We start from the raw sequence: 21,605 nt of genomic DNA on the forward strand, positions 1-21,605 counted from the left end.
CAAGATGCTTGGCACCTAATTCAATATTTAAATATTTGATTGACCAACTAACACTAAGCAGTACCATTTTACAAAGAACACAGTGAGATTTTTTTTTTTAATCGGAGCAGAGCTGTTCAGAAGGCAGGAGCGATGCCACAGTTCATTTCTCTTCTCTGTGGCACAGAAACACAAAGCATATAGATGCTCAGTGTAATGCCACACAGTTCCCGCTTTTGGAGCATGCTCTCAGCAAGAGGCTGCTGGTGGCACAAAGAGCATGCGCCATTAAACTTGATCCATTTTCTTATCAAACGTCCAACATTCCAACACTGAAACAGCACCATTCCAAGAGTGGTAACTAGAGAAACTGGTATACAGTGAGGGAAAGTGGGCAAAGGACACAGCTTGTCGTATCAGTGTCCTGAACAGAAGGTTTCCATACTTTGAGCAGCGCATTCCCTCCCTCTACCAGCAACGCTGGCCCCCAACACACACACACACACACACACACACACACACACATGCGCGCGCACACGCGCGCTGCTACTCTCTAACAGACCCACAGACACGCTTTTGCATTTTTAAATAAAAGTTTCTAAAGTTGAAACAAAATTGACTCGGATGTTCTTCCGGCAGCTTTCCTATAGAGTCTGAAGCCCCACAGAGTCAGTTAATTTGTTAACCGATCACATGAGTGTGGCAATTATTCTAAACCCCTTAAAAATCAATCTGAGGTGAACAATGAAAAATGGCAACTTGGCACCAACTTTACATTCTTTGTGTCTCTGCATGCAGTGGCAGGGTGACACCAGGAGTGCACCGCTGGTCACTCCCTGCTTTTGTGGAATCAATACAATTCATCTGCTACGCCTCTGAATTCTTGGACAGGGCTGTGGGTGCCCGTATGCATGGACTTGTGAATCTGCACGTGGAGAGATCCCGTCTTGTGAATTAAGTGGTTTACCTTAGGCTCCTGCGTTTTTCCTGCCTGTTTCATGTACGCCTTTTATAAGGGAGGGAGGCGGCGACGAGTGGCAGACAATTTGCACCTCCAGTTATTTCAAGTTACTTCCCAAAGCAGTCAGTATTTCATTACTTCCTGCCATAGGTAAAACCTGTCTCCTAAGCTCAGGCCTCTTACTGTTCCGAGAAAGAGCTTAACATCCAGTCGTGCACACTGTATGCAGGCAATAAGGCCAGATCTGAAACAAATGAGAACTTCCACTGCGGCCACTTTTCTGGTCACTGTATTGTCACCTCAACCACAAAATAACTTTCTCTAACTGTTTATATCCCAAGTTAACATTGACATCTTAGGGCTGGTCACCCTGAACTATGTGGAATAAATTCTGTTTAATCAGCAGACTGATGAATTCCATCAGGTAAAAATGATGAAAGTATCACAAATGACACTCTAACAAAGAAGACACCCCCAAACTCCCATAGAGTTATGAACTCATTTTTAAGATCAGATTCAAAGTTTCAACACTAAAGACTGCAGCATGTTCGCAGTCTGCAGTTCAGATCCGGAAGAGGTGTACATCCCATCCAATCAATAATGCAGTTTTCAAGTGTTTTAACATATTGCTGTAAAATGTTTCTAGAGCAGAATAAACCTAAATCAAAATTTTATAACAATACAGAATGTAGATGATTACATCACAGCATGAGGCATAACCAAATGCCATAGAGGAAATCATTAAACCGATCAGTAGTTTCCAGCAGAGATTTGAACAATTCAGTTACTATGCGAGCACATTAAACTAGGCCATGGAAAGAGTTAAACCACAATCTGTTCTTTGTGTGGGAAGGCAGCCCTGCTCACAGCAACCACAGCCCATGATAAGACCTCCCTATCTCCATATACTTTCTGATGCCATGCTTTCAGCATTCACTGTAACTACAAAAACTTTGTTTATCCCCCTTAGAAATAGATGCAAAAGGAAACCCTGCTCAAGGAGATGTGGACTCAAACATGCTTTGGGAACTCACTTCCTATATTCTGACTTTAACTATGATTTATTGATATGATCAAAAAACATACATATATACTCATGAACTAAAAACTTGAGATGTAAAGAGTACATGGGGGCGGGAGGAGCTTTGCCTCACTCACTTTACCCTTGCCATACTTTTAAAAATACGATATTATTTTAACAGATATTAAGCAATGTGTTAACTTCTAAGTACTTTTATCCTTAAGTACTATGTTCAGTAACATTTCATTTTCCTATAAAGACATCAAACATACTTTGATTAAATTTGTTTGAGCTTCCAATCATCTATCATGTAACAGATCTCAAAATTTTAATAACTTAGTTAAACAATCAAAATGCAAATGTGAGGGCTGAATTTGGAATTTCTTAGCAAATGCACACAAAACAATGTTTTTTAAGGTTGCCTTGAGTTTGTTGCCAATGCTGCCAAGTAATGTTTTAAAACATACTTTTTTCCTATTGATAAATAGAAGTAGCAAACTTTCTCAGTCCACAGTTGCCTTATAAATATCTTTCAGGGCTTTACTATTATGTGAATTCCTTTCAAGCAAAACACTTACTTCTGACATGGAGACATATCCTCAAAAAAGTGATAAGTAGAGATTTTCAGCAAGTCACATATATTTCCGTGTTACCATGACTAAAATATCATCTCTCAAGTATGACTGTTTTCTAATGCTGTTACAATATATTTTTAGTGATTTTGAATGATATGAATGTGGAGCATAGTAATTTGTCTTCATCAAAAAAAATGTGATTAAGGTATTCAGATGTCCTAATTAATAGATTATCACAATAATACTTTAAACAACTATGAAAATTATTTTTTAAGAAAGCAAAGCATGTAAATGATCTAAGATCTAATGGCTGTATGCTAAGGTAATATGCCACCTTGCTCTCTCAGAATTTTTATTAAAACACATTGGCATTCAGTAATGCCAATTTTTTCTCTTTTTAAACTTCCTTTAGTTGAACTAAATTGATAAAATAAATAGCCTCGTTACAAATTTCAAATATAAAAGTAAACAGTCCTAATTCTACTGGAAATATTTCTTTTTCTTCACAGAAACAGCGGTCTCCATGAAAGGGATGGAAAATTAGACCAATATAGAGGCAGAAGAATAAATACTAGATGTTCTTGGACCACTGCTATATAACAGTAAACCATTTTTTTAAATGTACCTTAAGAACTTGAGAAACAGCGAAAGAAGAAAAAAATTCAATGCAATCATTCCAAGTGAAAGTTATACTATTAAGGATTTACATTATTTTTAGAAAAAGCAAATACAAAATCATATCATGATGGTTCTTAATTTTCTTTAAACATCTGATTTATACTGATACATAAATACAGATTTATATCCAGGTACTGATACTTTTGAGTAACACTTTGATAAATATCAACTTTAACTGTAGCTCCTTCTGAAAATTCTTTCTAAAACCTAGATATCCTTTTGTGATAACTGAAACACTTAGTAAAGTTTCCAATCAATTAAGAATGTTTCTCTATTTTGTATTTACATACCCTAAAAAATGTTTTGCTGACAAAACTAAACTACTGGTCTGATATCAAAGTAACACCGTTAATGTTACTTTTGCAACACCTTACACTACCTATAAAGTCACACAGATATTAAAGTGAGAATTCTAAAGCTAAAATTTCTTCTCTAGTCTAGACCTTAAATCCCCAAAACAGTTTCAATATGTCAACTTAGATTTACATTATTAAAACAGTAGAGAATATCAGTCATCATGAATTAGTGTTGGTAAGCATGCACCCTTGAATACTAATGTGATAGCTGAATGACTATGCTGTATATGCTTGTAATATTCCATATGTCACGATGCTACAATATTATTTTTAACTTACACAAATTTAGATAAAGCTAGTGACTTTTCAATACATATTTAGAGGAAACCGAAAATGCAATGTAATCGCTAGCAATGTTTCTGAAAAGCCGATGCTGGAAATATGAACTAATATAGAAAAGCAATCCTTCACATGAGAGTAAGTGGTACAGCACTTTGCAAGTGAAAACCTTAATTTGTTTTATTTGAACTATGCTTCAATAACGTAAAAATAATGTCAAATGGATGTGGTTTACCAGAAAGAGGGAAAAAAATCCTGCTGATGGGTAATATGAAAGGTAACTTTTGCAGCTGAAGGCAATTCGTTATACCTGAAACAGTTTCATCATCATATTTATTGGCCATTATTCACAGCCTTAAAAATACAAATAGCTCAGCAATTCATTTTTCCAGTTTTGTTAAATTAAAGTGCACGTTTACTTGCTGAAAATAGCCATATCTAAGTTAATCATACTCCGATGCCAAACAAAATATAAACAATAAAAAATGTGTCAGCCAAAAAGCTACAGGACTGTATCCAATCACTGAATAAGCCTTATCATTGTTTTCATCTTCATTCACAATTTATGAATGCCTCAGTCCTTTTGAATCACAATGGCTTCTAATTGTCATACAATTGAAACCTTAATCATTTGTTCATCAGAAAAAATGCATCATCATGATACTGGATTTTTAAAAAATTGTAACACACCTTAGACTAGGCGACACTTCTTCAACTGTTTAGTTTTTAAGCCAACGTCAAAGAAAATGGTTCTCAATTACTAATCGTGACATATCCTCCTAAAAGCTGAAGTCAACTGCCCCATACCTTTAGAGGTTTAAAATACTGCTTCAAGTAACAACTCTGGGCTAAGATATTTAGTCAGCTCGTCAGTTGGTTAGTTAGCTGGGCAGCGATGAAAGATGCCCCCAGGTAAGTCTGTTTGGTCTCGTCACTTTTCCATTTGACCGACTGGTTTAAACTATATAAGTTGTGTTCCTGCAAAAGTATAAAGCCACTATTTTATTTCACAACACTGTTCCTAAAGTCTTAGGACAATTTTCAGAGTGAAAAAATTTTAAATGACCTTACTTTCCAGCATTTCTTTCTGTCCTACGCCCAAATATCGTCAAATGAACAGGTCTCCACAAAATGAACATGTTTTAAAAGTCCTTAACTTTCACCACGACCAACTAACTCGAGTCCACGTACAGACCGCCTTTGTGGCGTGGTCACTGGACGCCTCAAAGTGCGGATCGCGATGGACCTGAGTTTCAGATCCCCAAATTAAGCAAAGGAATGGGTCCCCGGACCACAACCTCCGAGTCGCTTCGTCTCCCGCCCACTGCCTGCAGCGGAGTCCAGAGGCGCCCACAAGGACTCCTACTGGAGTCCCCTCGCCTAAGTTCACCGGTTGTTTATAAGGGCTCTGTCCTCCCCTAAAGCTCCTCTAAAGCCGGAGTCCGCCTCGGCGCGCAAGCGAGGCGGCGGGCACCCTGGGCAGGGGTACAGCGGGCACTAGTGGGGCCGCGCGCGGGCTAGCGCTTGCGGGCCCGGGCCCTGCCCATCCCCTGCGGCCTCGCCCGGCCCAGCCGCCCTGGCAGGGCGCGGGCGCCCGCTCTCCGTGCCCAGGGCGCTGGGCTCGGCGCTCGCGGTGGCCGTGGGCTAGGGGCCGCGCGCCGGCTCCCGCGCCGCCCTGCAAACCCCGCCGCAACTCCGGGCCACTTCTTCTGAGGGGGACCGGGGTGTGCGGAGGTTAACTAAAGCCATTAATTGTCCGCAGACGAGAGCAGCAAAACAAAACAAAGCCATTTCGGGCTAGAGAGAAAGCTCGAGAAAGTGACCGAGGCATGTACCTGAGTGAGACAGATGGGAGAATACATCATGACTTCGCCTTAAAACGCACTTTCCCGGAGATGCCCAAGAAAATCTTCGAGAAGCAAGAATTTCATCTATTCATTTTACAGTCATCTGAGCCCCGCGATGCGATCAATCAGGACGGGGCTCTGCGCTGGATCACCGCAACTTCACAACAAACCCAGTCCTCCTTAAATAGCCAAAGATTCAAGTTCACTCGGCGTGCTAGATTTCCCGGGGTGAAATCCAATCTACACTTTTAACCCTCCTGCAGTCCGACCGCGCTGGCCGTGCTCGCCGAGGCCGCCGCCGCCGCCGGTGTTGGCTGCTTTTCGCCTGGGTTTGGGGATTTGTTTTCTGTTTTGCAGTTGTTGTTTTTGTTGGGGGCTAGGGGGTGCGCGAAGATTCGGTGTGGGTTGGATTGGGGTGGTGGTTGGTGGTGAAATGCTTTTTTAAAAAAGGCGGGGAGGGGGGCGCAGGAGAGAGGGCGGGAGGGAGAGCGAGGAGAATGTGTCACCGCGCTGGGAAAGTTCAAGGTTACAGCCCCGAGCACTGCGGCAGGATCCCGGAGTGGCGACCGCAGGCGAAACTTTGCCGCGAGCCGACCATGTGTGTGCGCGAGGGGGAGCGTGAGCGAGTGCGCGCGGGTGGAGGGGCGCGCGCGGGAGAGGGCCGGGGTGGGGGCGGGGTGGGGTGGGGGAGCCGGGAGAGGCCGGGGTGAGGGAGGGGGCGCGAGCGCAGGTCTCCCGGGCGGAAGAGGCTCGCGGTGCGCGGTCCCCGGCTGCAGCCGCCGCTGCCCGCGCAGACTCCTCCACGCCCGGCTGCCCTCCCGCGCGCCTCGCCCCGCGTCTGACCCGGCCGAGCGAGGAGGCTGCTGCTGCTGCCGCCGCCGCCCAGAGGGATCGGAACGCGCTCCTGAAAAATCCCAAACGATAAATCCCGCTCTCCCGCTCGGCTCCAAACTCCTCTCTTTTCTGCTCTGGGCTCTTTTTTTCCCCTCCCTCTCTCGCTTTCTTTCGTTGCAAAACTTGGAAGTTGAAAAATTCACCGGTTCCACCCTCTGGACCCCGGTCGAGCTCTCTCCAAATCAGACTTAAGGATTGTTTTATTATTTAATTACACAATCATCGCTTTACTCCTCCTCCTGCAAACGCGCATTCCTTTTGCACCAGCCTCTCCACACCCCCCGCCCCCCACCTTTCTCCTCCTCCTCCTCTTGCTTCTCTCTCTCTCTCTCTCTCTCTCTCTCTCTCATTTGTTAAAGCTCTCATACCACTGCAACAGCACCACGACTTTTTTTTATTATTTTAAATAGATCTTCTTTCCGCCCTTTGGGCAAATCCCGCATCCCCCCCCCCCACGTACACACCCCTCGAAAACCCGCCCTGGAAGAGGTATTTCGGTGCTCGCTGCGGACTCTTTAAACCGCGGGAACCTCCGAGTGGGAGAAGCACTGAGCCGGACTGGGCCGGAGAAAGGAACGAATGGAAAATTCCCTCACACCCAGGCCGCCCCGGGGCCCAGGCTGGGGCGCCGACTCTCGCACCCCGGGCGGGCGCGGTCCGCAATGCCCGCCGGCTGAAGGGAGGAGGGGGAGGCGGGGGCCTGAGCGAACTTGGTCTCAAGTAGTTGGGGCGCGCCGGCGCGGATGGGGGCGGGGCCCTCCGGGGTCTCCCTTGCGCAGGCCCGCGTCCCGGGGCAGCTCCGCAGAAGCGGCGCGCCTCGCCGCGGTTTGCCGCCCTCCGTGGCGGTGCCCGGTGCACGTGGCCTCGCTCGGAGCGGGAGGACCGGGCCGAGCTGCCGCCGCCGCCACCGCCTCCGGCGCCTCCTCCTCCTATTCCTCCTCCTCCCGCGGCTTGCTCCGCTCTTTTCCTCCTGCAGCCCCTCTGGCTCGCCCCCAATCCCCACCCCCCCGGGGCCCGGGGCGCCAGCGGAAAACGGCTCCCGCCCCGCCTGGGTGCAAGCAGGGTGGGGCCGCGGCGCGCCCGGGGCTGCGGGGCGGGCGGGCGGGTGGGCGCGCACGCGAGCGGGGTGCGTGTGCCGCTCCAGCCCTGCAAAGGCGGCCGCGCCCGCCAAGCTCCCGCGCGAAGCCCCGCCCCCACCCAGCCGCCAGCCGCGGGCCCCGAGTGAATGAACTTGATTTCGGATATTTGGAGGCCGGCGGTTTGCCTTGCACCCTTTCTGCGCGCGCGCGCGCGCACGGGCACTGGCACACACAGACACACACTCTCACATTCACACCCCGCCCCCCAAATTCCGGTTTTCGGCCAGGGGTGGGTGGGGAAGAGGTGGAAGCAAAGGCTGTGCAGACAATGGAGAGAGGAAAAGTGAGTGCCAGGGGCTCCGCGTCTACCTAGCTGGGGGCCGCGGAGAGGACTCGACGGCCCCAGCCCCGGGGCGGGGCCGCCCCCACCTCCAGCTGTGCTCTGATTTCCCTTTCCTCTTTTCCTCGCTTCCCCCCTCTCGATTTTTCCCCTCAACTTTCTCCTCTCTCTGTCTCTCCGGCTCCTGCCCACCTCCCCCCACCCCTTTATCACCCCACCCCGAGGACCCGAAGGAACCAGTGACTTTTTCCTTCAGCAAGTGGGAGTTATCCACATCAAGCATTTCACAACGACACATCAAGAAAAGTAGGCAGGTTCAAGTCAACCATGAAATGGTCACTTTTTAACCCCGTCCTGTCCTCATTAGGGAAATGCTCAAACACAGTCCGTTTTCAAAGAGCACTCTTAATGAGGCGAGCCTGCCAAGTCCACCAGCTGCAGGCCCCGTAAACCAAGAGCCCAAAGAAAAAAAGCACTGGCGAAAGAGGGGAGTTGAGAAGGCCAGGGGTGGAGGTGGGGGGAGCGTTGGTTCTGGGAAGACAGGTAAAGTCGGGAAAATTTAGAGAACTCTCCCGAGTTAACCCTTTAGGGCACACACCACCGGGAGCGGCCTCCCTGCTCCCCCCGGAGGCAAATCCTCCAGTCAGGTCTCTGACAACCTTAATTTCCTTTGTGTGGGTCATTTCTTCTTTTTTGAAAAGCCAGGATAAACTTGATCGTCTTTATAGATGAAAGAAATGAGGTGACAGTCCACGTTATAAATACTCGTTTCTCTCTCAGAAAATTTTAGGCGATCTCATGCTAGATTTAAAAAAAAAAAAAACACAAACCCAAAGCATCACTTTGTATTGCACATTATGCTGCATCCCTTTTCTCACCCTCACACCAGAGTCTGAGGGGAGGGGGGCGGGGAAGCGCTACTGATAATACCAGCTTTAACTACTGGAGTTTCCCTTTGAACAAATATTCAATTTAACCGGAGTTAATTTACCATAAAAGACATTCCCCTTGGCACGAATGCACTCCTGTCCTTGAACACACCTCTTTGAATGCCTGAACTCGTACAGAAGCCATTATTTCGAGGTCTCTTTAAAAATCAAGCGCCCATCTCTCTCTTTCTCTCCCTCCCTCTCTACTTCCCTCCCTCCTCACCACACCACCCCCAGTGAAATCCTGGCACCCAGAGAGCGCTTCGTTCAGCCAGAGATCTAGAACGAGCCGCTGTCCCCTAGCAAAAGAGGCCCAGTGCTGAGCCCTGGGCAAGTGTCTGCAGACAACGCTACCCCTCCTCCCTTATTAGTTTCCCTTACCAACAGAAACGGTTTCCTTTTGCCACCCAAACTAGGTCGCATCCTAAAGTTTCTCACAAGCTTAAAAAAGAAAAATGAAAAATTGACAACTCTTACACAGAAGAGGCCACAAAAGCTGCAGCAGCGCCAGGGGTGAAGAAGCAGCGACAGACCCAGGTAAGACCCCAGAGAAGTGAAGACGTCTGGGGCCTCCCAGGCCTATCACTGAGGGGTTCAAATCGCTCCCTGTTTGTAGGGCACTTATGGTTGGGCACAGTTGGATGAGCATGGAGGATGCTTGGTAGTTGGCGGTTTGGATCTGTTTGTGAGGAAAAGGAAAATAAGAAAGGAGTAATGGTGAGGAGGGGGAAACTAAAAGGAAGGAAAGAATGGGCAACAGAGACATCCGGAGTAGCTTATGGGGTGCTCATTTGATATGGCTTTGACTGTCCTCTCAGGCCTTGGAGCCATGGGCGGGATGGCTGACCCCCCCACCCCCGCCACCCCCAGAACACTACTTCTTGTACAGCTAATGCCCAGGCCACTGCAGGTCTTCCCAGGATGAACTCTAAGAGAGGCTTCTGGAAAGAGGAGCTGATGGATTGGGGTGTGTGGAAGGAACATCTGTCTTCTCTCAGCAGGACCCTTCACTATCTGTGGTTTGAGAAATGCCAGTCTTTTAAATTCCAGGTAGAAGAGCAGAGAGAAGGAAGTGAAAAAGTACATACGGTATTTTAGCCACTTTCCCTTTTACCCAGCATTTCTGTGCCATGGTAATTAAGAGTGGTTTTAAAGTATCTCTGAAAAGCTTCTGATACTATCAAAGTGGGCCAAACACTTTTTAGACTGGTACTTACCTCTCCTAAACTGCCTGTTTTCTTCTCTCTCTCACTCACTGAAAGAGTTAAAGCAAGTCAATTTCATTCACCCCAAAATCTGGCTGGAAGAAAGAAGTAAAAGGCTTCTGCAGCAACAGGAAAATCTGATATTTCAGAATCCCTAAAGACCTCCTCCCTAGACCACCTATTCCCTGCCACCTTATAGAGAGAAAAGTTTCTTTTCTGACAGATAGTTTATTAATTTCAAGAAGTGCTGGAGTGTCTGTGCTTCAGGTGACTGGATTTTTCAAAACTCAATTGTATATTTGAAAAAGTAAGCAGTATTACCCAATTGGAGCCTTTCATTGACCTCCAGAGAGGAGCTTAACATCTCAAGGGTCTTCTAATATTGATTTTCTTTTAACCTTCTCCCTTCTAAAGAAATTCAGTGACAGGTTGTGAATCCTGAGCAGTTTAAGGAAAGGTTCTTGGAGCTTAACAAAGCTGTCATTTTCAACACACGCGGATGACTTTTTTTTTTTTTTTAGCTCTTGCATGTGATTAGAGGGGAGGCTCAACAATTCCACACACCCTGGCTGCATGGCCAGTATCAATATTTTAAAACTAAATACAAAAGAGACAGATGACCTCCTGACCCCCAGGAAACAGGCCTGCAAGACTGCAAGTATCCACTACACCATGCCCAGGGATCTTTTCTTCTTCCAAATGAACCATAAAAATCATACACGTGTAGCCTGTAAAACACAATTTTATATCCACAAGCAAGAACATCAAAAATCCACTCAACAATGCATATATAAACAACCAACAAGTACTGAAATTGTCTGCACTTGATGGGAATTGCAAAATCATGCCCAGCTCTCTCAGCCCTTAAACTACTACTGTCAAATTAGGGTAGTGATTTTTCCGTACTAGAAAATTCACAACCGGTTAGCTTCCCCAAGCCCCACTGCCAGCACTTTGCCTTTCACTGAAATGAATAAATAACCGTGGACTTTCTTCCCATCCTCTGGGAGCTGTTTGGTGTCCCCTGAGGACAAAACTAAATGAGAAAAATGACGCTGTTAATAATGTCGCTGCTGAAATGCCTGTACTCGACTGTTTAAAAAAAATACCATCCCACTAAGTGTGCCTACATTTCGGGCACATTAACAAGCCACCACTGAATCTGAACACAGACTGGCCAGCATTAAGATTAGCTGGTTTCCACTTCTGTACAGAAATGAGGCTAGTTCATCAACAGAGATTCCCAACTTCTGAAGACATTTGCTTTCTGGGATTACAATGTCAGCAGTTGCCCTGTAATTTTTGCATGATTTATTTTAAACTTTGAAAATCATGGTAATAATTGCCTTGCTTCACTCACAATACTTGAAAAGTTATAGGCACTTTCACGTACAGTCTTCTTTTGAGTTCTTTTGAGTCACATACAGTCTTGAGAGTTGTAGCTATTGTCCTTTTTCAAGATAGCTGACCTTTAAAGTAAAACTGTACTATCATTTTATTTCTACATGTAAATTGGCTTCTGTTACCCATCTACATGTGCCTCTGTGACATGAAAACAGATGAGTTTTAAAGATCTGTTTAGAAAGCTTCATCCAGAATGGCTAAGTCGTCTTTACATTCTGCATTAAGTGTAGAAAGTGCGTTGCAAACCAGCTCAAACTTTCTGCACCCCTTTCTCTAATTCTTTCCTTGAAAACTGCCTTTCTGTTTCAAAACCAAAACAATGCATAACAACAGGACTGTGCATTTTAACTTTCAAAATAAAATTTAGCCAACAATTGCATAATTACAAAGATAGAAGACAGTTGGGCCTATACAAAATATATATTGATATTTAAGTAAACTTTATCTCTGAAATATATCTGAAAAAATTTCACAATACACAGTAAGTTAATAAATTCCAAAGCAATAATATTGTCAAATTGTGTGATGTCACAAACTCTGAAAGCAAAGTTACAGATGTTCGTGACATTACATTCACCAATAATTATACTGCTGCTCAGTCTGACCATCTTAAAATTAAATGGATGCCTCTGTCTACTAAAGAATAAAAGGAATTTATTTTGGACATCAAACAATGAAACTGTCACCATTTATTGTATGAAACACTCAGCTAATCAATTTCCTATTAAAACAGCTTTCAACAATACTCAGCTTTAAAATTCATCAGGGCCAGTAAAAACCTTTTGCCAGTGCACAAGAATGCAGTCCCAACCACGGACGATAATTACCCTTCTAATACTTTTATTGCCCAAGCACTTTTTCCTGTGCTCCCCATCAGTTAGGCAGGAATCTGCAGTATAGTGTATCAGTGAGTTGGAGTGATTGACCTTTGCCCACATATGATTTAATAGGGACTTTTCAGCACTGGAGCTTTCTGCATCTCTCATACCATTAAATGAAAACATCAAACCTCAGATGTAAAACTGGAAACCACAACGTTTTGTGTTTCACAACTCTTTGCAGTTTTTACTTAGGCTGCCTAAAGGTCAGCTTCTTCGCCTCACAATGCTCTCCCCCATACAGTAAATATACTCAAAAGTCACACTAATTCTCATTTTGATTAAATCTTGAACTCCCCAGTCAGATACACACATTCATCCTGCTTATTTACATTTGCATTCTTTTCTAACCACATAAGCAAGTGTGTATGACTTTCTGGATTTATTCCATTTTAGGGCTGATTTAAATATCTGTTCAAGTATGGGTTCACTAGTTAACTTTTTCCCGCCCGTTGGAAAGTTAAAATTACAAAGGATGGTGTTATAGGATCCTGTCAAAGAAAGTTAGAGTTAATCTTGTGTATTTTGGCGCCTTTTCCCTGCCAGCTACTGTACTTGGTTGGGGGAGCGGGTTGGAGATCTTGTCTGTCCCATCTCAAGTTCAACGGCAGTTCTACTAACTCCAGGAGAAGAAGGCCATGTTCACAGCACTAATAATAATTCCAATCACGCCACTTCGGCATTTTGTGTCAAAGTCGAAACTGGCTTCCCCGCCCCCTTCAACCTGAAAGCTGCCAAGTCCTCACACACTCCGCATTCAACCACAACTTAATGGATGGGATATTGTGCATTAAAATGTGTTCCAGACATACTGGCGAAGAGAGGACAAGGAAAAAGGGAGACAGACACACACACACAGTTAGGCAGAAGGGAAAAAATCCTAGAGCAAAAACAGCACGGCAGGAAAAAAAATTATTAACAGGAGCAGGAAGAAATCCATCATAATCTTTTTTTTTTTTTTAAGGGAGGGGGAGAGTGGGAGGAGGGCTAACAATTCTATCCTGCCACTTCAGGAACAAGGGGCTAGGGGTAACTAAACTTTAAAATGAAGATTGACTTTAAAAACTCCAGTACACCAGAGCTAAATAAAGACACTTTTAAGTGAGCATATGTAACAAATCTGTGCATATTCACCTTAAAGAGAAGAAAAATGCTCCAAAAAGAGAGAATGGGCTACAAGGTACAACTAAAGTATCATTTGTACAGTAATTTTTTCCATCATGGGGGAGAAGGGGGGGGAGTAGGGAGTTGAAGCAGGAAAAATGCTACATTTCACACTGTTTTGGACTCACAATGTCTCTATAAAAGTGTGACATATACACTAAAGTTGCCAAAGCTTAAAAAAAAAAAAAAAGCATTAAGGCTGAAAATCCAACACTATGGCCCAACTTGTAAAGAAGAAATGACATTTAGGTAAAGTCTCTTTACAATGTACAAACAGTAAAAAATCTGTCTGGGGATGGAAGGGGATGCAAGGGACAAACAAGACAAGCAAATAAAGCCAGTCATTGCAAAGCCACATACCACCGCATTCTATTACGTTAAATAAAAGAGATGTTGAGTCTGTAAACAGAACTCTGGGCCGCTGACTTCACGTATCTGAGGTACAGATTTGTGGACTTTCTCAAGGGTTGTTTTGGTGTCGCTTATTGTATTTATTAATAGTTTTTATTTTAAAGCGCAATCCAGGAGTTAGTCTCTTACTTTTGTTTTTAATTATTATTTCTGCAATGCCACAGTTCTTGGCCCAAAGAAGAAAAGGCGGCAAAAGTCAAGTCTAAAAGCAGGCAGCCCCTCAGCCTGTCTGGGTATCCAGTTTTGCTTCCTCTCACTTGCAGAAGACTGTTTCTCGAGGTAGACTTGAAAGCCGTCCAGAGTGGGGGTGGTGTGTGTGTGTGTGTGTGTGTGTGTGTGTGTGTGCGCGCGCGCGCGCGCGCGTGTGTTTGCTGGGTTTTATTGTTTTAGCAGGGCTGCTCTGGGGCTGCGGGCTGCCTCCCCGCCCGCGTCCGGGCTCCGAGCGGGCTAGGCAGATGCAGCCGGCGCGGAGGCAGGGTCGCGCGTTCGCCCTTCCCCGCCCTGGGATCGGCCGGGCCGGTGGCGAGGCTACCCCTGACCGCGGCCACCCACGCACCCTTTCCGCGCCCCGCCCGCGCTCCGCCGCCGGCACCGCCGCCTCCCCGGCTTTCTCTTTCTCCGGCCCACCGCCCGCCCGGCCCCGCCCCGCCCCGCCCCGCCCCGACCGGCCAGGCGCGCGGGAAGCGCGGCTCTTCGCTTCCGCCTGGCGGCGGGAAGGAAACCAAAAGGAGGAGCCGGGGGCGGGAGCGCGGCGATGCATATTCATCAGGGCGCCCGAGGCGGTGGAGGCGGGAGCGGGCCCGAGTGGGTGTGGCGGGCTGCCCGGCGCGGGGGCCCCTCGCGAGTGGCGGCTCAGCTCTTTGTGCCGCCCGGGCGGGGCCGGAGCGCGGCGAGGGAGTGCGGCGCCGCCTGCCTGCGGGGCTGCCGGGCTCCGCGCGCCTTTGTGCTACCGCGCTCGGGGGCCTCCCCGCGGGCGTGCGCGAGAGCTGAGCCGGGCGGAGCAGCCGCGGGAGACTCATCACCAAATGATAATAACGAGCACGGGATTGGTGCTCTTCCCTACTAGCCGCCACGTTTTCGGTCCCCTTCGCCAGGACACGTTTGTTTGGGTGTAAAAGGAGTTCTGAAATGTACCTCACTGCGTAGCGTTATCATTTATAGGCATGCATGTGACTGTCAATAATTCAGGGGTAGGTGGAAGAAATAATCAGCCCCAAAGAAATATGCAACCCCTGGGTCCCCAAGAAGTAAACACTCTAGATGAGATGTGGTAGCGGGCTCATGTTCATAAAGCGGTTTTGATTAATATTTTTTAAACTTAAATATATGTAGGTTTTTTGCTTAGTTTGCAAGTAATCCAGTCATTTGCATTTTAAGCATCTGTAGTGTGGTAACATAATGTTTAACGTTTAAACCAAGTTGTTATATAGCTCTGATTTAAAACTGAAGTATTAAATGTAAAAATATAGCACTCGCCCTAAATTTACTTAGTACTAACCCACATGTGTTTAGAAAAGATTTTATTACAGAGATCCTGACTAATTATGTAATTGCACAACAGGCAACAATAGCTTCAAATATCCTCTAAAAACCCTGTTCAATTATGTGATTACCAGTGGGACCGGAATAGCTCCCAATGAATTGTTCTTATCTTTCTACTAAATGTGAGCATGTCAGTATTTTAATCCCAATTATATTTACCCTCAAAGTCCAAGAGAACTTAAACAACATTGTTCAGGTTCTTTGTTCCTACAACACGCATTATAAAACAAAGAAGACATTTTGGCCTCATTATCCAAAAATAAAAAGTTTTTTTCTCCTGTACCGGCGTGGGCACACACACATGTATACATGCATATATTACATACATGTAATATGTACATATTATGTAGATGTTTGTGAATAGTATACATATCTCATTTCAACGATAAGTGCAAAACTGAGAATTGGATTGACCCAAGTGAGCTTTAGAAAATGCCGAACTTTAAAATGGGTTATTACCAGTTCCCAATTTCCCTTCAGAAAAAAAGTAACAAGTGTATATCTATATAGCTTTGGGAGGGAGATGAAGGATGGGGACACACACACACACACGTATGTATGTATCTCCACATTTAGCTATAACTTCCCAAGGAAAATTAATTTTTAACATCTATCTTGTTCCAAGTTAGGTAATTTTAACCACTCAGCTAGTATAGCTCTAATTCAGTATACCCAGGCAGTCAATTCAAGTGGGTAACAAACAGATCTGTTTCCATTCTAGGATTTCCTAATAGTAGTTTCATGGTTCAGTAAATCACATTTAGCACTAACGAATCAAATATAAAATATGAAAATTCAATATGGCTAAACTAAAATATATTATTTAGGGTGGTGGAGGGAGTGTTTAAGTGAGCAATGTTATCAAATTCTAAGACTTTTACAAGTGTGCCTCAGAAAGCTTCTTCTCATAATTATTTGAAGTCCATAGCAGAGTTACCAATCCTTCCCAACATCTATTTCATGCAAAGGAGAAATGACATTACAGAGAGAATCCAGTTTTCTTTAGGAAATATCCTAAGACACGAAATGGGAAAAGGAACAGGAAAGGGGAAAGGGAAGGATTTCCTGTGCTTCTGGTGATGACTTGAATGAATCTAGATTTAGTGTCACCTGTCAAAGAATTTCTTCCTAAGTATATTACTTAGTAATAGAATGTACCATTGTATCTTATGTTCAGCGTTTCATAGATTATCTTTTTTTATTTGAGTGTCATTTGTTTCTTTTGACATGTGAAGCTTACAAGAGTACTCATTCGTATGTATACCGATCACTCTTCTGTCAAATACATACACAGATTATAATTAAATGATATCCAAATTTTATAAAATAAGGAGATTAATTTTCAACACGTCCTATAGAAATCGGTCTCACTAATTTGTAGTCACCTCAGCGGGTTGTTGCTCCTAAATCTTTTAATTGGCTAATGATCATGGTCTTCTAGTCTACAACACTGGTTGATTTTCCAGTTTTCACATTTTTTGACATAAATAAATATGTAGAAATTCAATTCAGGAGTGTTTTAAAATAGATGCTTCTATTAAAATTATCTTGGTTAGAAGCCTTTCTTAATGTACTTAAATTTCAGTATCTTTTTATATTCAACTTTTTATAAATTATAACTAATTATTCGTTTTAAAAAAATAAGGAGTATCTAACGTTACTTAGGCATTTTGGCCTTCTGATACATCTAACTGAAGTGATTCCAGTAGAAAAGCTAATTTTTTTCTGCCTTTAGTTACAGGCACAATTCATTCCTTAGAACTAGAAGATTCTCCACTACACTGAAACTTTAGATTTTTTGTTTTTTTCCTAAAGCCAATTAACTGGTAAAGCAGTTTCTCTGTTTTTTTTCAAATTAAGAATTTTTTAGTGTACAAGCAACATCTGCGTGTGTTTATCTTTGAGAATAATCACAATATATTTCTAAAAGGCATGCAGTATTACAATGCTTTATGTAATAATTAAGTAATTCCTCTACCCCATCTCAACCAGTAATTTTCAGTCATTACCCCAAAGGTTTTTATTTTGTCTTATTTCTCTATTTCTCAAAAATATAGGAGGTGTGTTTTTATTTCTATTATTTTTATGATTAAAGGGTACACACTAATTTATTAAATTATTTTATTTAGTCCAATATTGTACTAGCATTTGTGCAAACAGTGTACGTAATAAACATGGAATATTTAGAACTCAATACTAAATAAAACACAATACCATCTTTTAAAACAATTGAATGATTACATTTTAGAATTAAAACTATGTAAGATATAAACCTGTGTAAACATTCGTATTAAATATTACCCCTGGGAAATAGTTTCAATTATTTCTTAATTATTTTAAAAATATTTAGAGAGGCTTAAATTAGGACATTTATTGTATAAAGTGCCAACTTCTGGCATTTTGTTGGCATTCCATAGCTGAGAGCTGTCTCCATACAAGTTTTATTGAGGAGAGGAGAATGGATATCTAGAATATTGTTGTGTAAGAGGGATACCCAAGTATAAATAACAACCTCTGGTGACTATTTTTATTGGTTACAGCCGTCTTTAGCTATAATCCGTTATGCTTCTTCTTTAGACATTGACTGGGAAAATAAACAGTGTCTTTGCCACGAGACATAGTTGCTCATCACACAGAATTATATTTGTGGAAAAGACTTCAAGAGATTACCAGATAAGCCCTCGCAATGGGGTCAAAACTCCACACTGCCCAGGACAGGCACACCAGGTCACTTTCTAACCATTGAGAGTATGGGTACAAAAATAAATATACACATGCAGTGTTCCTTCTTTCACTAACTGCACGCTGCACCTGTGCACACATATATCTGATGACATCTGCTAACATAATAAATATCAAGTGGCCTGTAGTGTCATCAAAAATCTGAGGTGGTGGTATGGCTCACAGCCTCCTCAGCCCCAGGCTATGGTCTTGGTAAATTTCACAGGCTAAATAGAGACAGACTCAGACTCATTCTGTACATGAACCAGAGGTTTTCAAGGGCAGGTTAAGGTGGTTTACCCAAGGGAAAAAAAAAAAAGCCTCTAGTTATGACTCAGTGTGTGAAAAATCTGCTCTCTGATTCAATGGTGATAAATCAAGGATATCTCCCAGCTTCAAAAAAAGATCATTTTTATCTCAATTGTTATGAATTCTCAATTTCAAGGTTAAATTCTCAACCTTTCTTAGCCGGCATATGTTTTTAAGACTTAGTTTAAAAAAAAAGACACAAAAAACTATGAGCAATTAAATCTTCATAACTTGCTTACTTTTATATAACCTTCGAATTTTAACCATTAAAATATCCATGAAAAGAAAACAATAAGTTTGAATGAAGTTAAGCTGCAATGATGATTAAATTGAGCAAAGAAAAAGCAAGTGTTTTCTCAAAAACTTTTCAGGATATTTTGTGCCATATGTAAGGTTTCTGAAACAACAGAATCACTAAGGTATTTTTTTAACCATTTTCAAAAAACAGAAGCATCTGGCAATCCAGAAATCAGTGAGGCAACAGGATGCAAGAAAGCGCTAGACAGTCTACTGATCCTTCACTACAGTGCTGGCAAAGGACCATCCTGCTTTTTGCTCAGTGGGCCATTTTCAATGAGAAAGTGAAACTCAAGTCCCCTACATCCACATCCTGGGGCTGACTGTCCTCAGTGTCAAAGATTCTTCTTGACATATCTGGATCATGGTGGTATTATTTTAATTTGCCCACTACTAAGGAAGATCAATAACCACATTTTTGTGGATATATTCCCCAACTAAGAAGGCCTAGATGCAGTCCAAGGAGTAGAGGAAAAATGCAATCTTTCTACAAACATGCATCACATGTTTAGTAACGGGGCTGGACACTACGCTGCAAGGATGGGTAGATTTTTAAGAATTTCTGCATTTATGATAAAAAGGCCTTCCATTCCTTTGTGCTAATATTCTCCTCTAAATTTGTTTATAAGAAAGTAACCTTCCCAAGGTATCTTGGAAGCCTTCAGATAAATACATTAAATAACAACGTTCGGTTTTCTGCTCACTTTACGGGTAGTTGATGTGGATTTATAGAATGAAACCAGTGTTGATAGAAAGCAAAGGAAAATGTAATTACGGACAATAAGTTACCCTTCCCACCCCACCACCCAGAAAAAGCAAAAAAAAACAAAAAACAAAAAAAGCCTTCTATAATATATTCAGAAGCCAAACTAACAAAGTTGGGAAACTTTTGATACCACTATACTTCATGAGGTGGGACGTATTTTTATAAATGACGGGGCGACGGGGAGAAAGCACAGTGTGAAGTGGGAAATTTCAGGCACAAAGAGTTTACCTATGTGCAACTAATACTGCCTGCTTTTTAACAAATTATTGTTTAAGCATGGTTGACAAGCAAATACAGAGGTCAGGACAGAAATAGAAGTTTCCAGAACATACCTAATATCCCTCTCCCTTTTTCTCCTCATGTCTGCTACCATTCTGAGCTGCCCTTAATATTTCTTTTATCTTTTTCTTTTCTGTTATACAAACAACAAAAAAAAGAGCAGAGATATTTTAAGTGAAAATTAACAAATATAAAGGACATCCACCTACAGTCCCATCACCTATACATTTGTTTTGTTTGCACATATTCCAATCCAGTATTTACTTACACACACATAAACTATTTGCATGGTTAAAATCTTAAGGTGGATAGAATTTTGTTTTGTACATTTCCACTCATTTACATTATTGACATTAGTGAAAGGACACAAAATTTAAAATGTTAGAACTAGAAGAGACTTTGGGACTGCTAGACAAGAGATAAAGAAACAAAACTGGCAACATCCTGTGTATTGCCCTGTCATATTTTGAATGTTGGATTTCACTGTCAACATGTTAAAATTGGGATATTTTACTTGAAAATCCAGATATCCTGCTGCTTTTGAAAAAGTGGGAGGGGAGACACTTTGGGGACGAGTGTTGCACACAGGCTGGAGGAGAGCAGCTGCTGCCCCTGTTAGATGGGGCTTGGTCTCCACAGTCCCGATTACTCCCTGTCCCATTACACCGGTTACCAACTCGCCTCTTCTTTCCCCGAGTTTACAACCCTGATCTACGCCAAATGCTCTTCTTGTAGATGAAAACGGGAAAACAAGTTTCAGAGGGGTAAAGTGACTTACTTAGGGCTACTAAGCTAAATGTTAGCATTGCCCACATTGTAAAAGAGGCTGACTCTTTTACAAGACTCTAAACAAGCACCACGTGTATTCACGTTTATTTCCGAGCGTGTGGGGAAGTGAGGTTCTGGGCGCCAGTCCGATAACCTCACTAGAACTGCCTTGACCACAACCTCCTTCACAGACTGAAATGTCCCAGGTTAGCCACCCACGACCTTTTTGCTCCAGGTCATAATTAACATTTGATGTCCATAAGCCAGACACCTATACGCCCATAAATCCTGGCCGTGCTCACAGTGACTCCTTTCTCTCATTAAAAACAAAATATCAGAATGCAAGTGAAGGAAGCTCATCACTTTATGGAGATAACATCCAATCTGCTGCTGTTGATAAAGGAACTACCTAATTAAAAAGTAAAATAAAAAACTTTATGATATTCTTATCAGACCTACCTCATAGAGGCGTGATGATCTACCAACACCCTAGCAGACAACCACTGTCCTAGAAAATATAAAACTCCCATATCTGTACAGAGACTGTATTTTCGGAATGTTAAACCAGGACACATGGTGCCAACAAGAATCTTTTTTAAATGAATTTAAGATTTTGGGAAAGTTGTACAAAAGTTTTAAAAAATGATTCATTGTTAGCTGTGGTTTAATAAATGGGCTTTATGACAAACGATAAAAATGTAGACCATCTAAGAATGCCTGGTCTCTATATCTCTGTGGGCAATTCTTAGAAATTTGCCTAGAAAGTGGGACTTGATGTCAGTAACCACTGTGTTGGATTGCCATTAAGTGTCCCATGCAGTTTGCACTTGCTTGTAGTGCTTTGTTCTCCAGACGGAACACCTACTCTCCAGGTTCTGTTCCCAAATGGAGAAGGACCTGAGAACACACAGACCACGTCATGG

The 21,605-nt window shown here is 43.2% G+C and overlaps 1 protein-coding gene and 1 long non-coding RNA gene across 14 annotated transcripts in view; one reads left to right on the forward strand and one right to left on the reverse strand.

The window, feature by feature from the left end:
• NFIB (nuclear factor I B) overlaps positions 1–21,605 on the reverse strand; it is a 440,917-nt gene that overhangs the window by 228,911 nt on the left and 190,401 nt on the right. For 5 of the 13 annotated variants that reach the window (XM_067744409.1, XM_067744406.1, XM_067744407.1 and 2 more), the window contains exon 1: positions 5,685–5,825. The exons of 7 other annotated variants lie outside the window; for them this stretch is intronic. In XM_067744409.1, the coding sequence (XP_067600510.1) occupies positions 5,685–5,714 (30 nt within the window). In that variant the 5' untranslated portion in view covers positions 5,715–5,825. Of the gene's footprint in view, positions 1–64; positions 177–5,684; positions 5,826–21,605 lie in introns of those variants that run through there. One more of the 13 variants, XM_067744400.1, reaches the window with a different exon arrangement.
• The window catches only part of LOC137227846 (uncharacterized), a 44,234-nt gene continuing 28,802 nt past the window's right edge, over positions 6,174–21,605 (forward strand). Inside the window, exons 1-2 of the long non-coding RNA XR_010945028.1 lie at positions 6,174–6,294; positions 9,355–9,475. This is a non-coding gene — a long non-coding RNA (uncharacterized lncRNA). The remainder of the gene's footprint in view (positions 6,295–9,354; positions 9,476–21,605) is intronic.

Source organism: Pseudorca crassidens, chromosome 7 (assembly GCF_039906515.1).
Source record: "Pseudorca crassidens isolate mPseCra1 chromosome 7, mPseCra1.hap1, whole genome shotgun sequence".
NCBI lineage: Eukaryota > Metazoa > Chordata > Mammalia > Artiodactyla > Delphinidae > Pseudorca > Pseudorca crassidens.